The 19,441-nt window shown below is 41.6% G+C and overlaps 1 protein-coding gene across 2 annotated transcripts in view; it reads left to right on the top strand.

Moving 5' to 3' along the window:
• The window catches only part of vps13b (vacuolar protein sorting 13 homolog B), a 301,375-nt gene that overhangs the window by 220,117 nt on the left and 61,817 nt on the right, over positions 1 to 19,441 (top strand). For both annotated transcript variants that reach the window (XM_026183458.2, XM_026183460.2), the window contains exons 38-41: positions 3,439 to 3,834; positions 16,014 to 16,216; positions 17,436 to 17,652; positions 19,179 to 19,363. In XM_026183458.2, the coding sequence (XP_026039243.2) occupies positions 3,439 to 3,834; positions 16,014 to 16,216; positions 17,436 to 17,652; positions 19,179 to 19,363 (1,001 nt within the window). The remainder of the gene's footprint in view (positions 1 to 3,438; positions 3,835 to 16,013; positions 16,217 to 17,435; positions 17,653 to 19,178; positions 19,364 to 19,441) is intronic.

Here is a 19,441-nt window from a genome sequence, read left to right as displayed (position 1 = left end):
ATAGATTAGCTTGAACAAATTGGAAACACTGCTCTCTGTCCCTGGTTTCTGTCAAACCAGAGTTCGTAGAAATGTTGTCATTTACTGTATACAAGGGTGTGCCCCTCCGAACCACCCAGACCCTCTCTGATTCAAGTCATCTGAGTGACTTTTTTGTAATGTTGGGAAGCAACAGGTACCCCCCAAAATATTGTTTGCACTTTCGAACCCAGAAAGAAACACATGCCCTTCACATACAGGTCCCGCGTAATTTGACACATTGCCACCTGTGTCGGACACAGGCTTTCCACTGTCAAGTGTCAAGCATGAAAGTCAGCTAGAGAATTCAGAGGGGAGGGGGTGGGAATGAAAACAATGTTTCTGGTAGTTACGCATAATCACATATACCAACGCCAGGTTCAAAGTGGGGACAGCATCACACGTGACCTCGCCAAAAAGCCACAGTAACCTGGGTAGTAAAACGTATTTGATCTCCCACACTACTTTGCAGAGGGGTGTGTGTGTTTGTGCCTGTGTGTATACCTCTGTTAGACCTTGATCTTCCACTTTCTCCAGTGCTAATAGAGGCTGACACCTGAGAAGGGCCAGTCTGTGAGTCCCTGCAGCCTGTTCACATTAAGGCCTGTTATTTAAAAGTATGCGAGCACCACCTTTCAGCCTTCAGGCTGGACGTTTGCTCTTTGCACAAGCCTTCTACTGACAGTCGCCAGTTTAAAATATTTGTTACATTCAGGGCAAACATCAGTGTTTTCAGCTAAATCATTCGTATATGTGAATCTCATTGCTGTTAATGTACTTTTTTTCACCACATTTCTTTCAATATTTATATTTCTTGCCTTAAAAAAAAAATCCCAGTCACCCATGGCCCCTGCTGGCACGCTGCTGGCAGTTTAAAATAAGAGTGACATTTATGTTTTTCCTTCACTTTACAGTATATATGGTTGAGGGAAGGCTTTATCGGATGTCACATCTTAATCCATAAATACAGAATTTACACTTCAGTCTGTAAAACCTAAAAGCCTTTCTTTCCCTCTTGAGGTTAAAGTTTCCTCTTTTTATGTCATCTTTGCCTAGTGAAATCACATGTTCCTACATCTGTCTCTGTTTCTCACAGATGATCAGCTCTAGAAAAGAAAAAAAAACACGTTTTGTTCGATATGTGGAAATTTGATAAACATCTGCAAAAAAACACTGGAGGCTGTACAGATGCTGTGGCTGACTCTTCACAGTACTAAACCCCGATAGACAGCAGTGGCCTGTAATCATTTCACACTATAAAAAGGAGGAAACTTACTCTTTTTCCCACTATTCCTTAAGGAATACTTAAATATAGAAATGGACATTTAATATTTAACAATAAATATTCATACATTATGACATCCTGGTTACGAGCAGGAGGGAATTTATTCACTCTTCTTTAAAATCTAACTTTTCTTTAAAAGTATATACAGTTAATGCACAGTTTAGTGGAATATTTTATTGATCATCGTTATTTAAAAGGTTAGTACCTTATTTCAGACATGGGCCTTACATGCAAGAGGATAACTATAACCATGAGTTCCAGTCTAAAAAGTCTGGGTTATAGTTAGCCGTATCGACTTGCACTACTCAGTTTGATTTGGTGAGTTTCAGATTAGTGAAAAAAATAGAAATACCTTGCCATCACTTCAGATCTGCCGTTGGTGGGGGGATAGGACCGGTAGGGTGTAGAAAGGAACTTTGGAGTGAGTACAATGATAATGAGTACCAGGTCTCCATGTGCCGGGAGCCAGGCCATGGCACTAGCTCTGGCTGGTTGATCAGGGACATCTTTACTTGATTACAGGGATGGGTTGATTAGGTTGTGGGTGGAGGAAGAGTAAAAGATAGAAATGACTGAGCAAGAGAGAAGAAGCAGAAAGATGGCTTACATGAAACAGACGGGGAGAAAATGGATTGGTGAAGTAACATGGGAAGGGGAACAGAGGAACCTGGATGAACAGCTGCATACAGCTATTTATTTCACCACTGTAAAGTTTCCTGGTGATAAGTCAAGTGGAAATGATAAGCTACATTGCACAGCAAATTCCACCTATCCTTCCTCCAGCTCGTCTCTGCAGTTATCCTTCCATTTGACCATGTGCTTTACTTCCGCTGAATTAAAAGAGAAAGTATCCCGAAGGCAGATTCAGTCTGTGTGTGTGTGTTTTGGCCTTTCACTCTTGGCAGTGTTCCCGCTCATGTCATTTAGTGCTCTTACCTGGAGAGGAGGTAGACAGGGGGCCTAAAACCCTTAAGAGGCTGTAAACACTGGGCTCTTGATGAGACCATGAAAAACAGCTGCACTAGTTTTGGTTTGGGGTTTTTTTTGTGGGGGGGGGGGGGGGGTTGCTTCCCTCTCCCATCATCATGAGCAAGTGGAAAAATGGGATAATGGAAGTGGTGTAAAACGGCATTGAGTTAATTCATGTGTCTCTGTATATTCCAGTCAAGTGTTTGAAGGCTGCAGAGCACCAGAGAGTGAGAGAGAGATTGAACAGGAGAGAGTGGTCTCAGATTTACGCGGCTGGCACGAAGAAAACATTCTCTTCTGCTATTCCGCAGTGTCACATTAGGATGTTACAACGAGACAATCAGGAATTTGTGCGTGCATATGTGTCCATCTAAGATGAGGAGAAGAAAGAGATTGAGACTGGACCCAGCTGTCCTTTTAACAGTTTGCATGCAAAGTTGAGTGATTAGAAGAAGAGAGAAGTTTGATTTATGAGACACAGCACCATTTAGTATCCCATGGGTCGGTCAGATAGCTGAAAATCTGCTCAGTGGGACATTGATGAAGCCTGCCTTGTCTTAAAGCCCCCAAATGGATTTTATCCCATTTATGTTTTTCCAAATTTCAACAGCAGGTTTTAAAGACCAAAGACCACAGCCAACAGTGAATTTATTCAATTTTAGTTCCCATTTTGACATAGTTTAAGAGGCCCTGCTCTACAATTGGATAATTCTAAATTGTTACTATATTATAAATATATATATATATATATATATATATATATATATAAACACATATACATATGTGTGTGTGTGTGTGTGTGTGTGTGTGTGTGTGTGTGTGTGTGTGTGTGTGTGTGTGTGTGTGTGTGTCTATATGCAAACAAAACAGATTCCCATAGAGATCTAGTTAGTCTGTTTCCATCAGGATGTATTTTTGTTTTTTCTGACTAATAAGTTGTGTTTTTATTACCTGCTCAAACACTTTGCTCTCTCTGCTTCCAGCCCAGTTTTCTGTATCACTCAGCACTTCATAAATATAAGTCAGGATGTGCACAAGCACATGTCCACAGAGGGCATTGTTGTTTGTAAAGTTTGCTAACAGCACAGATTGACTAACACTCTTTAATTTTGTTTTGTTTTTTTTGCTTTGTTTTCTGTCATCTGCTTTTTTTTTTCTCTCCACAGCTGAACTGAACATGGAGCTATCACGTCCCTTGAAAATCAGTCCCACTTTGGCAAAGCTGGAGCAGGCCAAAGCTTACCAGAATAAAATCCTACCAAACTATACATGGGACAGCTCAAGTAAACCACCGTCTGCTTCCTCCACCCCTCATTCTTCCCCTGCAAAGACACTTCACAGGGCCTTTCCTCCTCGTGCAGACAAACAGCATCAGGCCTCAGCCCTGGGTAAAGCCAGCAGTGTTGGGGCGCTGGCACTCACCTTTCACAAGGTTTCTCTTCGGACTGCCCAGATTTTAGTGGTTATGGAGACTGACACTCATCCAATGAGGCCCAGCATGACAGTATCAGTGTCTGCCATGGCAGGAAGTCTGAACATGAAGCCAGGGTCTAGGATAGAAGGTGAGTAAACCTGTTTTATTGGGGGGGGATTATTACAGGTCAACTTAACAGGGACCAGCAGTGAATGTACATGTAATGTTTTCTCTAATATCCAAGCAAGGTATCTTATGATGGGAAGCGCATTTCAACATGACCATGAAAGCTTCACTAAGTTGTCTAAGGCGGACTAATGACTTCTAGGATTTTGAAAAATCTTTCAAAGTGATTTTTTGTTTTGAACCACACACCTCTCTCTCTGAACTGATCCCACAAACTGTTGAAGGGAGGTGAATAAACAGGAAACAATGAGGGAACTTGTGCTGTTCCTTGAATATGAATGGGGAATACATTGTTAGCTGTTACACAGCTCAGACTAGAACGAAGCATCTTCCTCACGCTGCTTCTTTGGGGGAGGAAGGAACAATAAACAATCCATCGAGTGCTCAGGGCACGGATCTCCATGAGTGCTGCCTGCTGTGCTTCTGGCAGCAACCACAGTTCATATATTGTGTGTCATTTGTTTCCCTCCAGAGGAAGGGATGATGGCTTGATGCAGCAGCAGGGGTGGTGACAATGCCAGTGAAAGATGTTTAACTGTAATACTCTTGTGTCTGTGGCCAGTAGGACACTTGCTCCTCAGGGGACTGGACACTACTTTCCAGCCCCCTGAAGCCTACATTGTTGAAATCTACATTGCACTCTGTCGTTGTGAAGACCGGGAAGGCCGGCAGTGGTTCTTACAGTGGGACTTTGTGGGGAAGGCAAAGGTCAAAAGCATCACCGTGCTTCTTCCTCAAGTCACTACCCTGCACAGTGGTTACTGCCTCTCCTAAACTACTCCTTAGCACGTGAAAGCTCATATGGGGAATCCATATTGACTTGCTTGTCAAGCAGGCTGGAGAGATTGAACTACAGTGATTTCTCTCCTACTATGGCCAGGCCTATGATACAGCCATAGTCCTACATTGAAACCCAGAAACCTAGAGAATAAGCTCAATAACAACACATATCTTCTCCCAAGTTGTAGTCATCCAGTGGGAGGCTTATGTCCTGAAACAATTCAACCTAATAAGCTGGGATCAGGGTGACCATATTAGTACATGGAGGCTTTCAAACATGCCATTTTACTTGGGAAGGATGGCTCCTTGATGTGAATGTGAATTGATGGTTTAAGTGGTGATGATGTTAAGGTGATAGATCACTGGGCAGAGGGAGAATAGAATCCTCCTCATCCTCGTCGCTATTGTCTCTGAGGGGATCAATCAACAAGCTCAACTTCTTCTCTGCGTTCCTCTCTGGAGTCGAGGAGCTGTTTGGAAAGACAAAGAAATTTGGCCTCTGCGTCTTCGAACATGTCCACCCAGCTAGTGTCAGCTGAGTTTGGTTTGTCACTGGGCTTTGCCACAGTACTGGAAAAGCAGCAATTTGCTTTTGAGGCTACCGACACTTGCAAACAGCGCTACAGGGTTCTTCCTATCATTACATGGTAATGCTCACAAGAGATGGAATCTGTTAGCGATGGTGCATATTTGACACCCATACAGGCGATGTAGAGGTGACGGGAACTTTTCCCTAAGATGGTCAACCCGCGTGAAGTCCCTAACCTTAGTGAGAGTGGCTTTTCCCTGAGAGGATCTACCAGTAGTCAGAAGCACTACTGCTCAACTTTGACAGCTAGCGAAACAGCTACACAAACATAAGCTCACCGGATGTACTACCTGCAACAATTCAAGAAGCAAATTTATTTTTGTAAGGAAAATATAATTACAGCATAAAAAAAACAAATCCTGAAGCCAAAAAACCCACAATTAGGGACTAGATTGACAGTAGCGCCTGTGAACAGTTAAATTAATAATCCTTGTCCAAGACTGCTGAGGAGCTCTAGTGATCTTACAGGAAGAAAACAAGAATGTCTGGTTTGGGGCCAGAGGCTATTAGAAAGGGAGTTGGCGAATCCTGTGTCCTTGAAGTGATTGGTCTGTTTCAGACAGACTTGATGGTAATGGAGCTTCTGTGATTGATGACACTATAAGGTGCTTCTCTTAGTGGGATAGCGATTGATGTTTGAAGGAAAGCTAATGGATAACAGTTTAATGGTATTGCCTAAGAACAGTTTACATTGTGAACATGGAAGTTAAGTAGGAAAACAGAACCGTGAGTCATTATTTTGCAGATTGCTAAAAATGGGCTTGGACCTTAAATGACTCATTGTTACATGTTCTTTTTGTGAAAACTGAAAAACATCAAACTCGTGATGTGATCCATTTCATTCTGCTATATTTCAAGATATGGCTACTTGCTTCAAGGAAATTCTTGAAACAGGTGGAGCTATGTTGGAAACATCTGTCATGACTTCACCCTGTTTGGCAGAAGTAACCAAAATTTAAGACTCTGTAATACTCTGTACTAAATGTACATGCTTTTCTGTGGCGTGTCATTTGTCTAGTACCCGAACTCAGCATTTGGGCCAAGAGAGCAATGAATCCAGGCACCTTGAAAATACAGTACTGTTGCAAAGTGCTCCAGATATCCTATACAAAATGTAGTATAGAACAGATTGTTCATTCATGTGCTCACCTCGATTACATTTTTTTATTCCTTCAAATTAAAAAATATGCCTGAAATGCAATATGTTTACTCTGCAATATGTTTAATTCAACAGCAAAAGCCTAAACCATTGTTTTGGTGAGTGTGTGCCTCTTTATGAGTTGTAGCTTCTGTATATCTATTGATCACTATGTCACTGCATACCAATAGTGAAAGTATTTTCTTTCCATGCTTGTTGTATGATGTCTTTGCCTGTTTGGAAGGTTTTACATTCAGTCATTTACTCCCAGTGATGAACACTGGGAATCAGATCGCACTGTTGCTTCTATTATTATTTGGAATATTGTTGTTTTTTACATGTGCTAGCAAAGTCCTCATCTGCCAACAACAGGGTTTGACAGTAAACTGTGAAGTGAGATGTTTGTGTTAGTCTTGGGTCTAAAGTTGTAGGACTGGGTGTATTTGATTACGTGGGTATGTGTGCATTTGGACATGAGAGAGACAGTTTTTTTCACGCAGTTATGTATGAATGTGTTTGAGGGCAAGATGTTTGTTTTTGTGCTAGAACCAAACCCTGCCTTCATCAACACTGACTATTATCCAGGAGGCTTCACAGTGTTTCCATTATGACAATCAGAACCGCTAATGCTAATGTAAATTAAAGAGCTTCCAATTTCTTTGTGCAGCTGGGTGTGAGCCGGCGCACTATAACAGATGATGAGGGATTTTTAGTTTGTTTTTCACTTTTGCTGTTTCTTGGCACGTCTTCTAAATTGGACAGTAGATGGAAACAGAAGGATAAAATAGGTGGTGGTGGGGAGGGATTAGGGGGGAGGAGATGGCATGCGACGTGCTGGAGATGAGGAGGAAGACTTTCTCATTATCATTCAGGTAGATGTTTTTTTACCTCTGTGCCCTGAGCGGCACGTCCTCTGTTTACTGGGGCTGCAGAAGAACGAGGACAAGCTGAAACAAGGCTCCCTAAGTGCCTGCATCTGTTTTACAGATGTTGTTATATAGGGTTACTTCAGATAAAATGATTGTCAAAAATGTTAATTAAAACCTCAAACAATTTGCACTTTGTTTACTCGAATCTGCATAACTGCACGGTGACACAATACTCAGCAGTGCTGCCCTGAACTGATTTTCACCAGCTTTCAGCTTTCATCCATCTTTGATGTGTTGACTTTGATAAACACAGTTGAAACTGTGTGTGCAAGGCAGTGGGAAAAAAAGCAGTTTAGAGACAATAGCGCTAGTATGAAAGCTAATCCCGTCCCACTCACTGTGCTTTTGAATGACTCTACTATTTATAGTTATTACTCTTTCTTTTGCACTCAGTAATACGTTTCAAGAGATCCGTTCATAATAGTTCTTTGATTTGTTTACTGTAAACACAGGAAGTACAGATTGATTTGCCGTGAACTGACTTTTCATGGGTATTGTTTTCTCCACAATTACCAGCACACTGAAAGCAAGCCATTAGAGCCTGACTTGATGCAAATAAAAAATATGGGGATCAGGACCACTGGTGTTTATTGACATCCACTGGGTTATTCATCCTCAGTTTGGCTCTAAAGGTCTTGAAATACTGGTTGTTGTTACGCCTCGAAAAACATAACCTCATGCGCGTCTGTTCCGAACAAGACATTATAACAACTGCCATAAAACTAATGCTGTCATCATGTATGGCAGACGTTTTACTCAACTCCTCTTACATCATATCTGAGTGCTTTGTGAAATACCTGAGACATCTTAGATCCTCTGTACAGATCTCATTAAAGACTGATATTTCATTTCAGCGCCTTTTCTCAGAGCACATGCTGAGCCATGATTTGAGTAAGACTTGGGAAGTTTACGTGGCACTAAATGCTTGTAAAGAGCCTCTTGTTTATATGGGGTAAGACATTAAAGCAAACTGAATAACATGTTTATCTCACCCCGTTGCATGCGGATTTTTCTTTTTGTTTACTTGACAACTTAAGCACACTTATAGATCACAACACACACGGCTTTTTTCCCCATGGGTTTCTTCACATAGCGTTTCCAGATTTGTTGCCACTGAAAGGAGACAAACTGTCTCCAATTACACAGACTGATCACTAGTGACATTAGATGTATCTGCTGACTTTTAGCCTTAGCTGCACTGCCTCCATCACTCACCACTCTGGCCTACTCTGTGCCTTGGAAAGCGAATACCTTGGAATTTTCCAAAGATAAAGGTTGGGATTCCCATTCTGTAAGGTTGAGCCTTTGAGCTGCCACAATAAGTCAGCAGGAATGACCCCCCTGGGAGTAGCTGAACATGAGAGATGTAAGACAGGAGAATGTAGTGCGACTGCTTCTACAGTATGTATTACTACTGTTGCTGCTGTTGTTGCTGTGCTGGTCCTCAGTGGCAGGCTAAGACTGATGGAGCAAATCCTGAGCAGACCTCACGTTGAGGCCTGTGTGTGTAAGGAGAAACGGGAGAGGGAGGAAGTGGGAGGGAGAAGTTGTGAAAGAAGAGAAGCAAGGGGTGTGGAAGATAAAGTAATAGAGGGAGAATAAAGTTAAAGCAGATTAATTAAATCAGGAACAAGGGAGTTGAGAAAAGAGCTTGTTGGAAATGGATTGTGACTGGGAAAAGGAGAAATACTCGCTGAGAAGATAGGTGGCACATAAGGCCATAAGAGAGAGGCATAAGGCACATGTAGACATATATAAGAGAGGACAGGGAGGCCACACTGTGTCCAGTGCAAGATCTCCCCAATATTTGTCATTGCGCTCACCTTATCCTACCCTGTCTTCATCATCCATGCAACATCTGGGGCTCTGTACCTGGTCTTGGCAACCCCCTCTCTGCCAGGGGACAAGATGGAGAGAGAGGGGATTAGGTTGACAGTGAGGTGTGTTACCAGATCCTGTGTTAATGAAAAGCAAGTGGAAGCCCCGCATTCCTCCCTCCATCCACGAATCACCACTCCCCAAGGTAGGGGGGCATTTGTAGTTCAATGAAAGAAAGAAAGGAGGTGTGCAAAAGAGAGAGAACAGATGTCTTGGGGTCCATGAAACAAGACCCTCCCTAATCTCTCAGCTCTCTGACTGCTCATAGAGTGCCCCTGATTTCCTAAGAATGCACACACCCACACGTCCATAGACCCTGTTCCTATAGCGTGCTTTATTTTTGCGCATACAGGCTAAGTTTTGCTCTCAATCCCTTTCTTGTGTGGACCTCCAGCTTCTTCTTCCCTGTGTTTTACTCCAGCGCACTTGCAAATGAAAAATTCTTATTGTGAAACAAAGCGAAAGCTACCCTTTGTTTTTTTATGTCCTGTCTTTATCTTTCAGTTCAAGTTTTATTTTGTTTCTTTGGCCAATCTTTGAATTATGATCATGTCAGTTTGTTTACTCTGCTGAAAGAAAGCCACTCTCTTCCATCTATCACATTATTTCTGCTTCAGTGGTCAGGAAAGAGCAGCTGAGTTAAGCCAAGCCAAGAAAAGATTTATATTTATCTGCTGTGATTTGGCACGCTCGCTATACTAATAAATTATTTTCAGCACATTAATAACAGAAATACTATGTCACAGAGAAGACGTGAGGAAGAGGGGTCCGGTCTGTTCAGGTATTTACCTCACATTTCTGCCTGATGCTGATCTTACATTGTTATTGACATTAAATGTAAAAGGTCGATATTTAGGTGATATGAGTTTAATAAGACTCAGTCATCATTAAAACCATGATTTCTGAGTCCACCGGCTTATCATCTAATGTGCCTGCTTTTGTACACACTTGTTGATACTTGCACTTTTCTACAGGTAAAAGTATTTTACAACCATCAAAACTTTGAAATCTTCCAACAGGGACTGTACAAAATGTTTGGTTCAAAACAAGCTCCTCTAGCTTTCTAGAGAGAAAAAGTACTTTCCTAATAAATCCTAGTAAGAAAGTACCGTTACTCTCTTAAAAAGCTCTTTTGTAGTACTTTCTAGGAGTGGTTTTTTTTTATGTATACTCTGTCAAAACAGTGCCCAGCTGTTAGTACATTTTACATTTTTCGATTATAGAGAAAGATAGACTAAGTGACTGTAAGAGAAACCAAGTGCACATCTTCATGAATAAGGTAAATTACTATTCATACAGTTGTTGCTTTATATCTTTTATTACTCGCCATTAGTTTGCCACACAACTCTTTTTTTTTTTTAATTGTTCTACTTTTGTTCATATCCAACCAACACACACACACACACACACACACACACACACACACACATGGATACATACCATTGGAGTAGCCAAAGAAAAAGAGGCATTTCTTATTGAGTTACATTTGAAAGCATCCATACGGAGCCCGAAGCTGTTTGAAAAAGATTTCTCAAAGTCAGCTTAAAACCTGATAATTTGTCAGAACCCAGCCTTAGGCTGGCTAAAAGAATATCATGTAATAAAAATTCCACTTTTAGGGGAAAAAAACATTCTGTGTAGCACATAGACTTAGCTTCATATGTAGCGTTCATATGAGAAATTACATTTAGTGTTGGAATAAATGCATATCTTGCATACACGATCTGCTTACGCCTTGCAGCTCTCATTGAACCCATATTTACTCTATTTGTAATGGCTTGGCTGACGTGCAGCTTTTTGCACTGAGCTATTTTGGCCGATAGCATCCCCTGCTACAAAACCAGTTTCCTCTAGTGTCCTATAGTGGTCTTGTGGTGAGTGAGTAGTGTATTTCTGTGGTGAGTGACAGTATATTACTCCTATTACTCTTACCATCCCAGAAGGTCTTCAGGGGCCTCTCCTGGTTATGTAATGACTCCTTTAGGTTTCTTCTAATTGATACCAGCACGTCGCTGAGTATAAATCAGCCAGGCAGTGGTCAGATAACGGCTGCCAGGGAGAAACCAACATGGTAAATCAGTCTCCGATCCTATCTAATCTATCTAATGTTTGCCAGAGATGTATTTCACTTCAGGAAGATTTCTACCCAACCTTTTCCCCACCACCCACTTGGTTCCTCAAGTGTCAGAGGTTGTGCATTTGCCTGCAGTAGATATGTGTGTGTGTGTGTGTGTGTGTGTGTGTGTAAGGTACAGAAATCCAAATTAATTCTCAATGGGCTTTGTTTATTATCTTGACTCCATTCTAATAATTTAACACAATTACACAGTTATTCATGCACATGCATCCATGGACTATAGCTGTGTATTTGTTCCTCACTTGTTACAGCTGTTTTACAGCTCTGGTGTTTCTAGCAGTCACCTAAGGGGATATATAAAAACCAGTGCTATGTGTATAGTTAATTAGGGCTCAATGGTTTATTTATTCAAAATTAATAAATAACCAGATGGCATATTATTTTAGATGTGAAGGAAAAAAGTATTACTCAACTTCTTAATTTGTTTTCCCCTATTTGTAACCACGATGTACTGTATGTGTACATCGGGCAGAGGTGATTCACTGACATCTGTCCACTGGCCTTATTGATCACCTCTCTTACCAGCCCTGTCTTAGATCAAGACAGTCCAAACAGCTGCCTGTGCACCTATATTTACTTCCTTATTAATCAAGTTCTTACTTCTCTCTTCTCCTCTTGGTCTTTTTCTTTGCCCAATGTGTCACTGTTTGGTTTTGTCTGTGTTTGATACTCATCATTTATAAATATATTGCATATATGCTATACAAAGCCCATATTTCAAATCATCTCACCAGTATTGAAAGATGTTACCTCCGTCTTATGGCAGAATTTCACAGTCCGGCTGCGTAATGTCTTTGGGCTGTCTGCTGTCTCTGGAGACAAACCTACATAGTGGTAATATGGTCATAAAGAGCAAAGGCAAGGATGGGAACAGGCTGAAGAAATGTGCTTCTGACTATTATTCAGCATGAAAGCAAGAACAGAGTTAGCGATGGAGAAAGAAAGGGATTCCCCCTCATTAAAACCACTCCCAATTAGGCTGATTATTGAAAGTGTTGGCTGCTGCTGCTGCTGGCTTTAACATCAGGATGCTGCGGTCAACCGGGCTGTAAATGACGCATGGTGAGACGGGAGGAAATGCTTTGCTACACACTCTGTGCGTGCGACTATGTGCATGTGTGTGTATTTATTTCCACTTGTTCACCTGGCTGTGCATGGTAAACGTCTGGATTTACATCTGTATGGATGTAGGCATTCGGCTCTACTTTGCTAAATGTGCCTATGTGTGACTGCACTTAACCTAAATGTGCTTTTATACATAAGTGTTCATGAAAGATTTTCATCTTAACAACCCAGTTTGGGAGTTCCCTTGAACTGTGTAATAAATCGTAGCCATGAAAATAAACCCATTGTCCACAGTTGAGTAAGTAATAGCCAAGCTCTGTCTGTGCTACGGCACCAGGAGATATTACCAGGTAAGCTGCCAACTTGTATCAACAATGTCTTTCCTGAAAGAAATGAGTCATCCCAGTTTAACTTTTACCCCAGATTGTCTTATGCAATAGAAGTTGTCTTTCTTTGGAACCCCATGTTGTGTTATTGCACTTTAATGTTGAATAAGATGTTCCTTAGTCAGTTGACCAAGCCTGGAAAGATTTGAGTATCCTTGTGTGTCATATCTTCATCACATCATAGCTCACTTTCTCTCTCATATCCTCTGTTCTCGTCTCCACACTCTTTCCCACCATCCGTGTCTATATCTATTCATCTCCTCATTTGTCACCTCCTTCCCCAGTCCCCCAATTCATATGCCTTTCCATCTCTCCTTCAACCCCCATTTATTTTTTGCTTTACCCCAAGTGAACCGCAAGCTCCAAGTAGGCTGTCTTTACCTAAAGCTTTCAAATATAAGGAATAAAAAGTTTTATTTTTGGTGTGGTTTTTATGGAAAAGTATCGATAGTGTAGCCTGCCAATCCAAACACTGTGTAATTTGCCATCTGCTCCATACACATCATGTCATGCACAGTGCGTTTTTTTTCTACATACTTATGCTGATGTTATTTCTGGGTGCTAATTCTGAGTTAACAAAGGGTTTACCATGTTTTAAACAGCTTGTATTATCAAAGAGGTAAATCCTGAATGTTTGACCATACATTGCCTCTGTTATGCTGTTGGCAGCTTTTTGCTGCATGTCTACTTGTTTCCTTAAAAAGAGGTATCACTGCAGTTCAATGCACAGTTGTTCTGACTGCCTTTATGTTATGTTGAGACTTAATGGGATTGCTGTCTTCCATGATAACGGTGTCCCTGTTCACGGGACCTCAGGGCTCACTGAACTGTTTGAGTGTGAAAATGATATGAATCATATTTCTTTTGCTGTTCCCAGATCTTATCCTACATTGGCACCTATGGCCAGTTTTGAACCACTGAGTTCTGGGTTGAATTCCGTATTGCTGAAATGTAAAATATCTTGAAGCATGAAGACTTGCTTTCAATTTCTTTCATAACTGCAGCTAAACCTTTCTCCCGATCAGTCCTGAACACCGCTTTGAGCAACATTAGCCACATCTAATGTGCAAAACATCATTGTTTTTTTTCTCCCATGAACTGTTGGATTAAGGTCAGAACTTTGACTTTGCTTTTCCAAGGCATCATTTTCATCTTTTTTAACTATTTTGTTGCTAAGCATCACATCGCTGCATGAACCACTTTCTTCTGAGAAATAATTGCTCCTTCAATGATGGTGAGCCATCCTGGCCCAGATCCAGTAAACAGGCCCAAATCAAACCCCATCCCTCTTTGTTTCACAGATAGAATAAGGTTGTTGTGCTGCAGTGCGGTGTTTCCTTTTTACCAAACCTGAGGCTTCTCATTTAAACCAAAAATGCTATCTTTTATACAGGACAGCCTTCTGGGGTGTCTTAATTATCATTAGTGAATTGCAAGTAGGGAGCAGTGTTGTGTTTGGAGAGCTTTGGTTTCCTCATTGGTTTGTCTTCCTCATTGATGCTGCATTGATGACCTCTTGCAAGAGAGACTTTTAGCAACTTAGAAGCCACCAGGGATTTCTGTATGATCTCCCACATCACTCTTGGCATGGTTGATCATGCCTGTGAAGGGTAACGATGCCCTGGAATTCCCTTCATTTGTACACATGTTGTCTGACTGCCGATCAGTGGATTCCACACTCTTCAGAGAACGTTGTGTAACCTTTTCCATCCTGGCGAACCATTGACAATTTTTTTTTTCCTGAAGTCCTTAGCGATCTCCTGTGTTTGTGCTATGATTCAACTTCCTCAAAGCCCAGTTCATTCACCATAGCGCCCACTCCCACCTGACTGTTCTCCCACCAATTAAAAATTCCCATCTACCGTAAAATTGAATGCTAAAACTAGAGTTTCTTATACTTTTCCACAGAGATGTGTAATACTGGGTCATTTTCCTTAACAGATAAATGACTGAGTAATATTTTTATGTCATTTCATTAATTGTATTCCTTCTTTCTTTGGCTTTTAGGTGTTGTGTGAAAAAACGATGATGTTTTCGGTCACATTTATGAAGAAATATAAAACGGTCTGACAAAGTTCAAAAACTGTTTTGCCTGCTAGACGCAGAAACAGGTGTTGCTTTCTTTGACTTTCCCAGACTAACAGCCAAGTCAGCTGGAGTGAGAATGTCTCGAGTTAAAAGACATGTTTGAAGAACCACTTCTCAGGGCATTATTAGTCATCCAGTGTTGAGGTTTCCAAATGGGCTGCCACTGCTGTAGCTATAACTGACCTGATCAGCCCTCCCACATCAACAGCTTGTTGTCATGTATAGTGAGTTATGGCAGCAAAACTACAAGTTCAGGAGAGCTTGTGACCACAATGATGCGTCTCAGTTTTAATGGAAAGGACAGATGATGTTTCAAGCTTTCCTTATTAAGCTGGGGCTTTTGCTACCTTTGGGGCTTACAGGGTGAGTGGGTGTTTGGCTTTTCTCTCATTGTAACGTGCCTGCTAAACCTTTTACTTTAGCAATTTACAATATAAAGACAAAGATATGCAGTTTCAGATTAGTTTGACTGTTTCAAATACCCCAGTGTGCCTCTGTCCATGAAATGAACTCATGGAGCCCCATTATATTAACTAATGTTTCTGTGTTGTAAATTTTACACCCAGATGTTGTCTAATCCCAGTGTTTCTGGTGGCTTAACACTGAATATAGTTTAGCTAGTTATCTGCACACAGAACACGAGGTCCAAGGCATTTACATATGCCTGTTCCGAGCCAAGAGTAATGTTGTTTCCGTCCCCAGAGAGCCAAGTATTTATGCCATTAACATCAGGCGAGCACAATATCCAGGAGGATGTGGTTGGTGTAACTGCACTGTATGTTTTGCTGCTCTGTTATCACAGTGCCAGACTGTTGTAATTGACCAGTGCAAAAACATAGAGGCAAGCATTTGTGCAGCTGATATTTGAGGTTCGGTTGTTTGTGTCTTTTAATTTCGTCTGGCCCAGTTGCAAATGAACAGTGTTAGTTTTTATACATCGTTAGAGGTATCGATATTTCACTTTGAAACCAGGATTGATTTTCGACTTTTCCCCATTTGTCTGAACCTTTGTCCTTTTTTCCATTGTAGAATTACTGAGCGCCTGCTTCTACTTTACCCACAAACCATTTATCCTTTACCTTCTGTTTTCTCTCTTTAGTTCTGCCCTGTGCTGTGCATGACATTTATTGCTACTTCTTTTGTGTTCCAAGATGCCATTCAGGCCGCCTCTGTGCTGCTCGAGGTAAAAGATGTGTTGGTGAGAACTGGACTAAAGGATCGGAGCCGTGTACTGTTGGGACCATTTTCCTGCAGCAGTTCCTTAGAGGCTCGTTGGTGTCGCCACAGTGGCAGCCCTGGACCCGAGCCCGGCCCCCCCAAACTGCTACTAGACCTGAAGGGAGGCCTCCTGCAGGTTTGTATAGGTTTAATTATCAGGCACAGCGATAGTTGATGGAAATGAGTCTCTCTGAAGAATGCTTTGTAAATGTTTTAATGAGCTTCTTCCTGCTCAACACCAGTCTTAATCTCAAGGTAGACCTACCACCCACTAAAACATCCGCTTAACTGTCATTGGTTTCCAAATTAAACCATACAGCATTTATATGCTGACACCCACTCACATCATAGCTTCTCACAATCTGAACACTCCTCTTGAATCTGATATTCCTTTTTAATTCACCATGGCTTCTGTCCTCTTTGGAGTGAAGCGATGACAGTAGAAATTACATGCTGTAATTTCACTGTACATTTGAGTCATATCTACTGGTTAAGTGGTGGAATATTAAAAAGCTATTAATAGAGGCTGGGAAGTGGGGGAGAATATGTGTGGCTTTTTTCCTGTCACAAGTTACATAATGCCCACACTGAAAAGTCCCTCTTCAATGTGACTGACTGAGCACATTATTACAAGTGTATTATTCCACATTACTCGCTCAGGGGGAACCCCCTGACCCCTTTTATTCAATGATTCTCTAATGCTCTTATTGCGTGCCCACAAACAGAAACATCACTCGCAACTCAACACTTAATACGTAATCATACATTTCCCTCTGCAAATATTGGCATTTGTGGTGTTTTAATCAAGTGCTGTACGAAAACCACCGGAATTCCCTCAGATTCCTTCTTTTCGTGCTCTCTTTCCGAAAACTTTTGGGGGAAAAAAAATCCCCAAATTTTCCTGTTTTTAAGAGTTTAGTCATAACCCACCCTTGCAAAGCTAGTGAGCGGCGGCCGAGCAGTCGGGCAGCTCCATGTGTGCAGAGTTTTTGACTCAGAGATTCCTGGTCCTTGGTCCAAACCCCAGGCAGACTTGCTTTGATGGAACAGGGGAAGGGGAATGCCGCGGATAAGTGGGGAAGACGTAAGGTTGTGTTGGGTAATGTTGGTAAGGTTGTGAATGGGTTATGATGAGGGTAATCCTGACTCCTTCTCTTCCTGTTTTGGAAAAGAAAGTGTTGATGCAGCTTTTCAAGGAAGAGCCAGAAGTCTGTAACATGTAGCCTTATCCTCATGCCCATCTGTTATTTAACTTCTTTCGACTTTTCCCTATTTGGAGCTCCTTATACTCCCCTTTTACTCTTTTAATCCTTTCTCCCAGTCATCTCACCTTTTTTGTTCTGTCCCAACAACAGGTCTTTTGGGGCCAGGAACACCTGAACTGCCTGAAGCTGATAGAGGAGCACCTCCGTGCCTACTTCCACCTGCAGAAAGGGGATTCAGCTGAAAGCTGTGCTAAAGGCAAGGCCTGCCACACCCAGCCACCTCCGTCTCCAGGCTCTCCCTCTCCTCGGACAGAGCACAGCTCAGATGACTTACGCACAGGACGTTTCCAGTATATCCAGGACTCAGGTGAATGTCAATGTGCTGTATGTTGATCTGATGTAGAGATGATGTGCGGCTCATAGAACAGAGATTGAAATGTAATAATAATAGTAGTAATTGTTTCTTGATAACTTTCGGTCCATAGGATAAACAGTAACAATGGCTGTTTATTCATATATTCGTGTAAGTGAGTTGGACAAACTAAAAAAAAGAGCTTTTGTGACAAAGTGAGATGTCACTTAAGATACACATCGACTTAAATCAAAGTCAGATCAAAGCCCTGTGTGAAAAGAAGTTTCATCAGACATGTCTGCCTGTTTCCACTCTGAGTAACATGGTGTTTATTCCCTCTCTTTGTGCTTTGTGTGCGCTGTCCTGTAGACACACACAGCAACATTATACACAGAGGATCAAACTTCTCTCTGGCTGTAGACCAACCGTCCACTCTGTCAGCTGTGGTTGAGTCTTTGTTTGTTGCACTGTTCAACTGGTCTTTGATGCATTTAATATTCTGGCTGAAGCAGAAAAAAAAAGTACAGTAGTGAACTAGAACCAAGAGGACAATCTGTCTGCAACATGTTGTCCAACTGGGCCCCAGAGCAAAGAGACCAGGAAGTGCCGCTCCCCAGGTCTGACAGGGATAGATGGGGTAGATGGACAGGAAGAGTAAATGAAAGCTTGGTGGAAACGAGGGCAGAATGAGTCTCTAACCCACTTTCTCTCAGTTGAAAGCAAAACCTCATGAATGTATCTGCCTGTTCTTTCATCTGCCCTTTTTGTTGGAGAACAATATGCTGTCCACCTCTAAGAGAGCACAGACAAGAAATGGTTTTATACAAAACCAAAAGTTTCAACTTGTGAAGCCCTGGAACCAAACAAAGCAGAAATTCTCTGCTTGACTGTTTTTTTTTAAATAAACATTTTTCCAAAGGACTTGAATCCCAAGCAGCAGCCACAAAGTGAGTCAAAACACCACTCAGAGGTTTAGATCCAGCGTTCTCCAGCTTTTGCAGGTGCTTGGCGTGGTTCAATCAATGGCCGTTTACTCAATAGCAAAAATGTTTACTTAGCCACTATGTTTATGAAGGGCTCCTTATGCATATAAACACTCAGAAAGCATGGAAACATCCACAGCAATTTCTGAGGCAAAATTGTTTTGGTAGTTTCAGATACCATAGTACAAATAACCATGCAAACATTGCTACACAAAACATGGATGCAAGTTAAATATAGTCCCTTTGAACCAAAAGGAGAAAAAGTGCAAAGAATGCTTTTTTTAACCTATATCTCAGGGGGGAAAGAGGCCACTCTTATAATTAAACCGGATTTCTGTTCAGTTCAGTGTATCAGCGGGTTTTTGCCCCAGAATCAATTTCTGCCCTTTGTTTACTTTTTGCTGTTTTAGTTCTGCCACTTTTTTTCTGTTACTCGTCATGTGTTTTCTCTTTTTAGTCTGTAAGTCTTGCTCTGAAGTATAACCACAACAGAAAATCACTGACAAATTAAATAAAATCCTGTTTTGTTTTGTTTTCTTTTGTTTTCTTTCCTCGCAGCTTCACAGAGACTGCCAGGTCCACATGAGGTGGTGTTTTACAGCGAGACAGACGATACCCCAGGGGTGATGTTGTGGAGATACCCAGAACCTCGTGTCCTTACCTTTGTCAGGATAACACCTGTTCCCTTCAACACCACAGAAGACCCTGAGATCAGCACTGCAGACCTGGGAGATGTCTTGCAGGTAGAAAATGACGTCCGGGGTCTGAAAACAGATCTGACGAGTAACGTTCTCAAACAAAAAGATAGCCTTTTGCGTAAT

Source organism: Astatotilapia calliptera, chromosome 11 (genome assembly GCF_964374335.1).
Source record: "Astatotilapia calliptera chromosome 11, fAstCal68.1, whole genome shotgun sequence".
NCBI classification, from domain to species: Eukaryota; Metazoa; Chordata; class Actinopteri; order Cichliformes; family Cichlidae; genus Astatotilapia; species Astatotilapia calliptera.
This window is presented reverse-complemented; position numbering and strand designations above follow the sequence as displayed.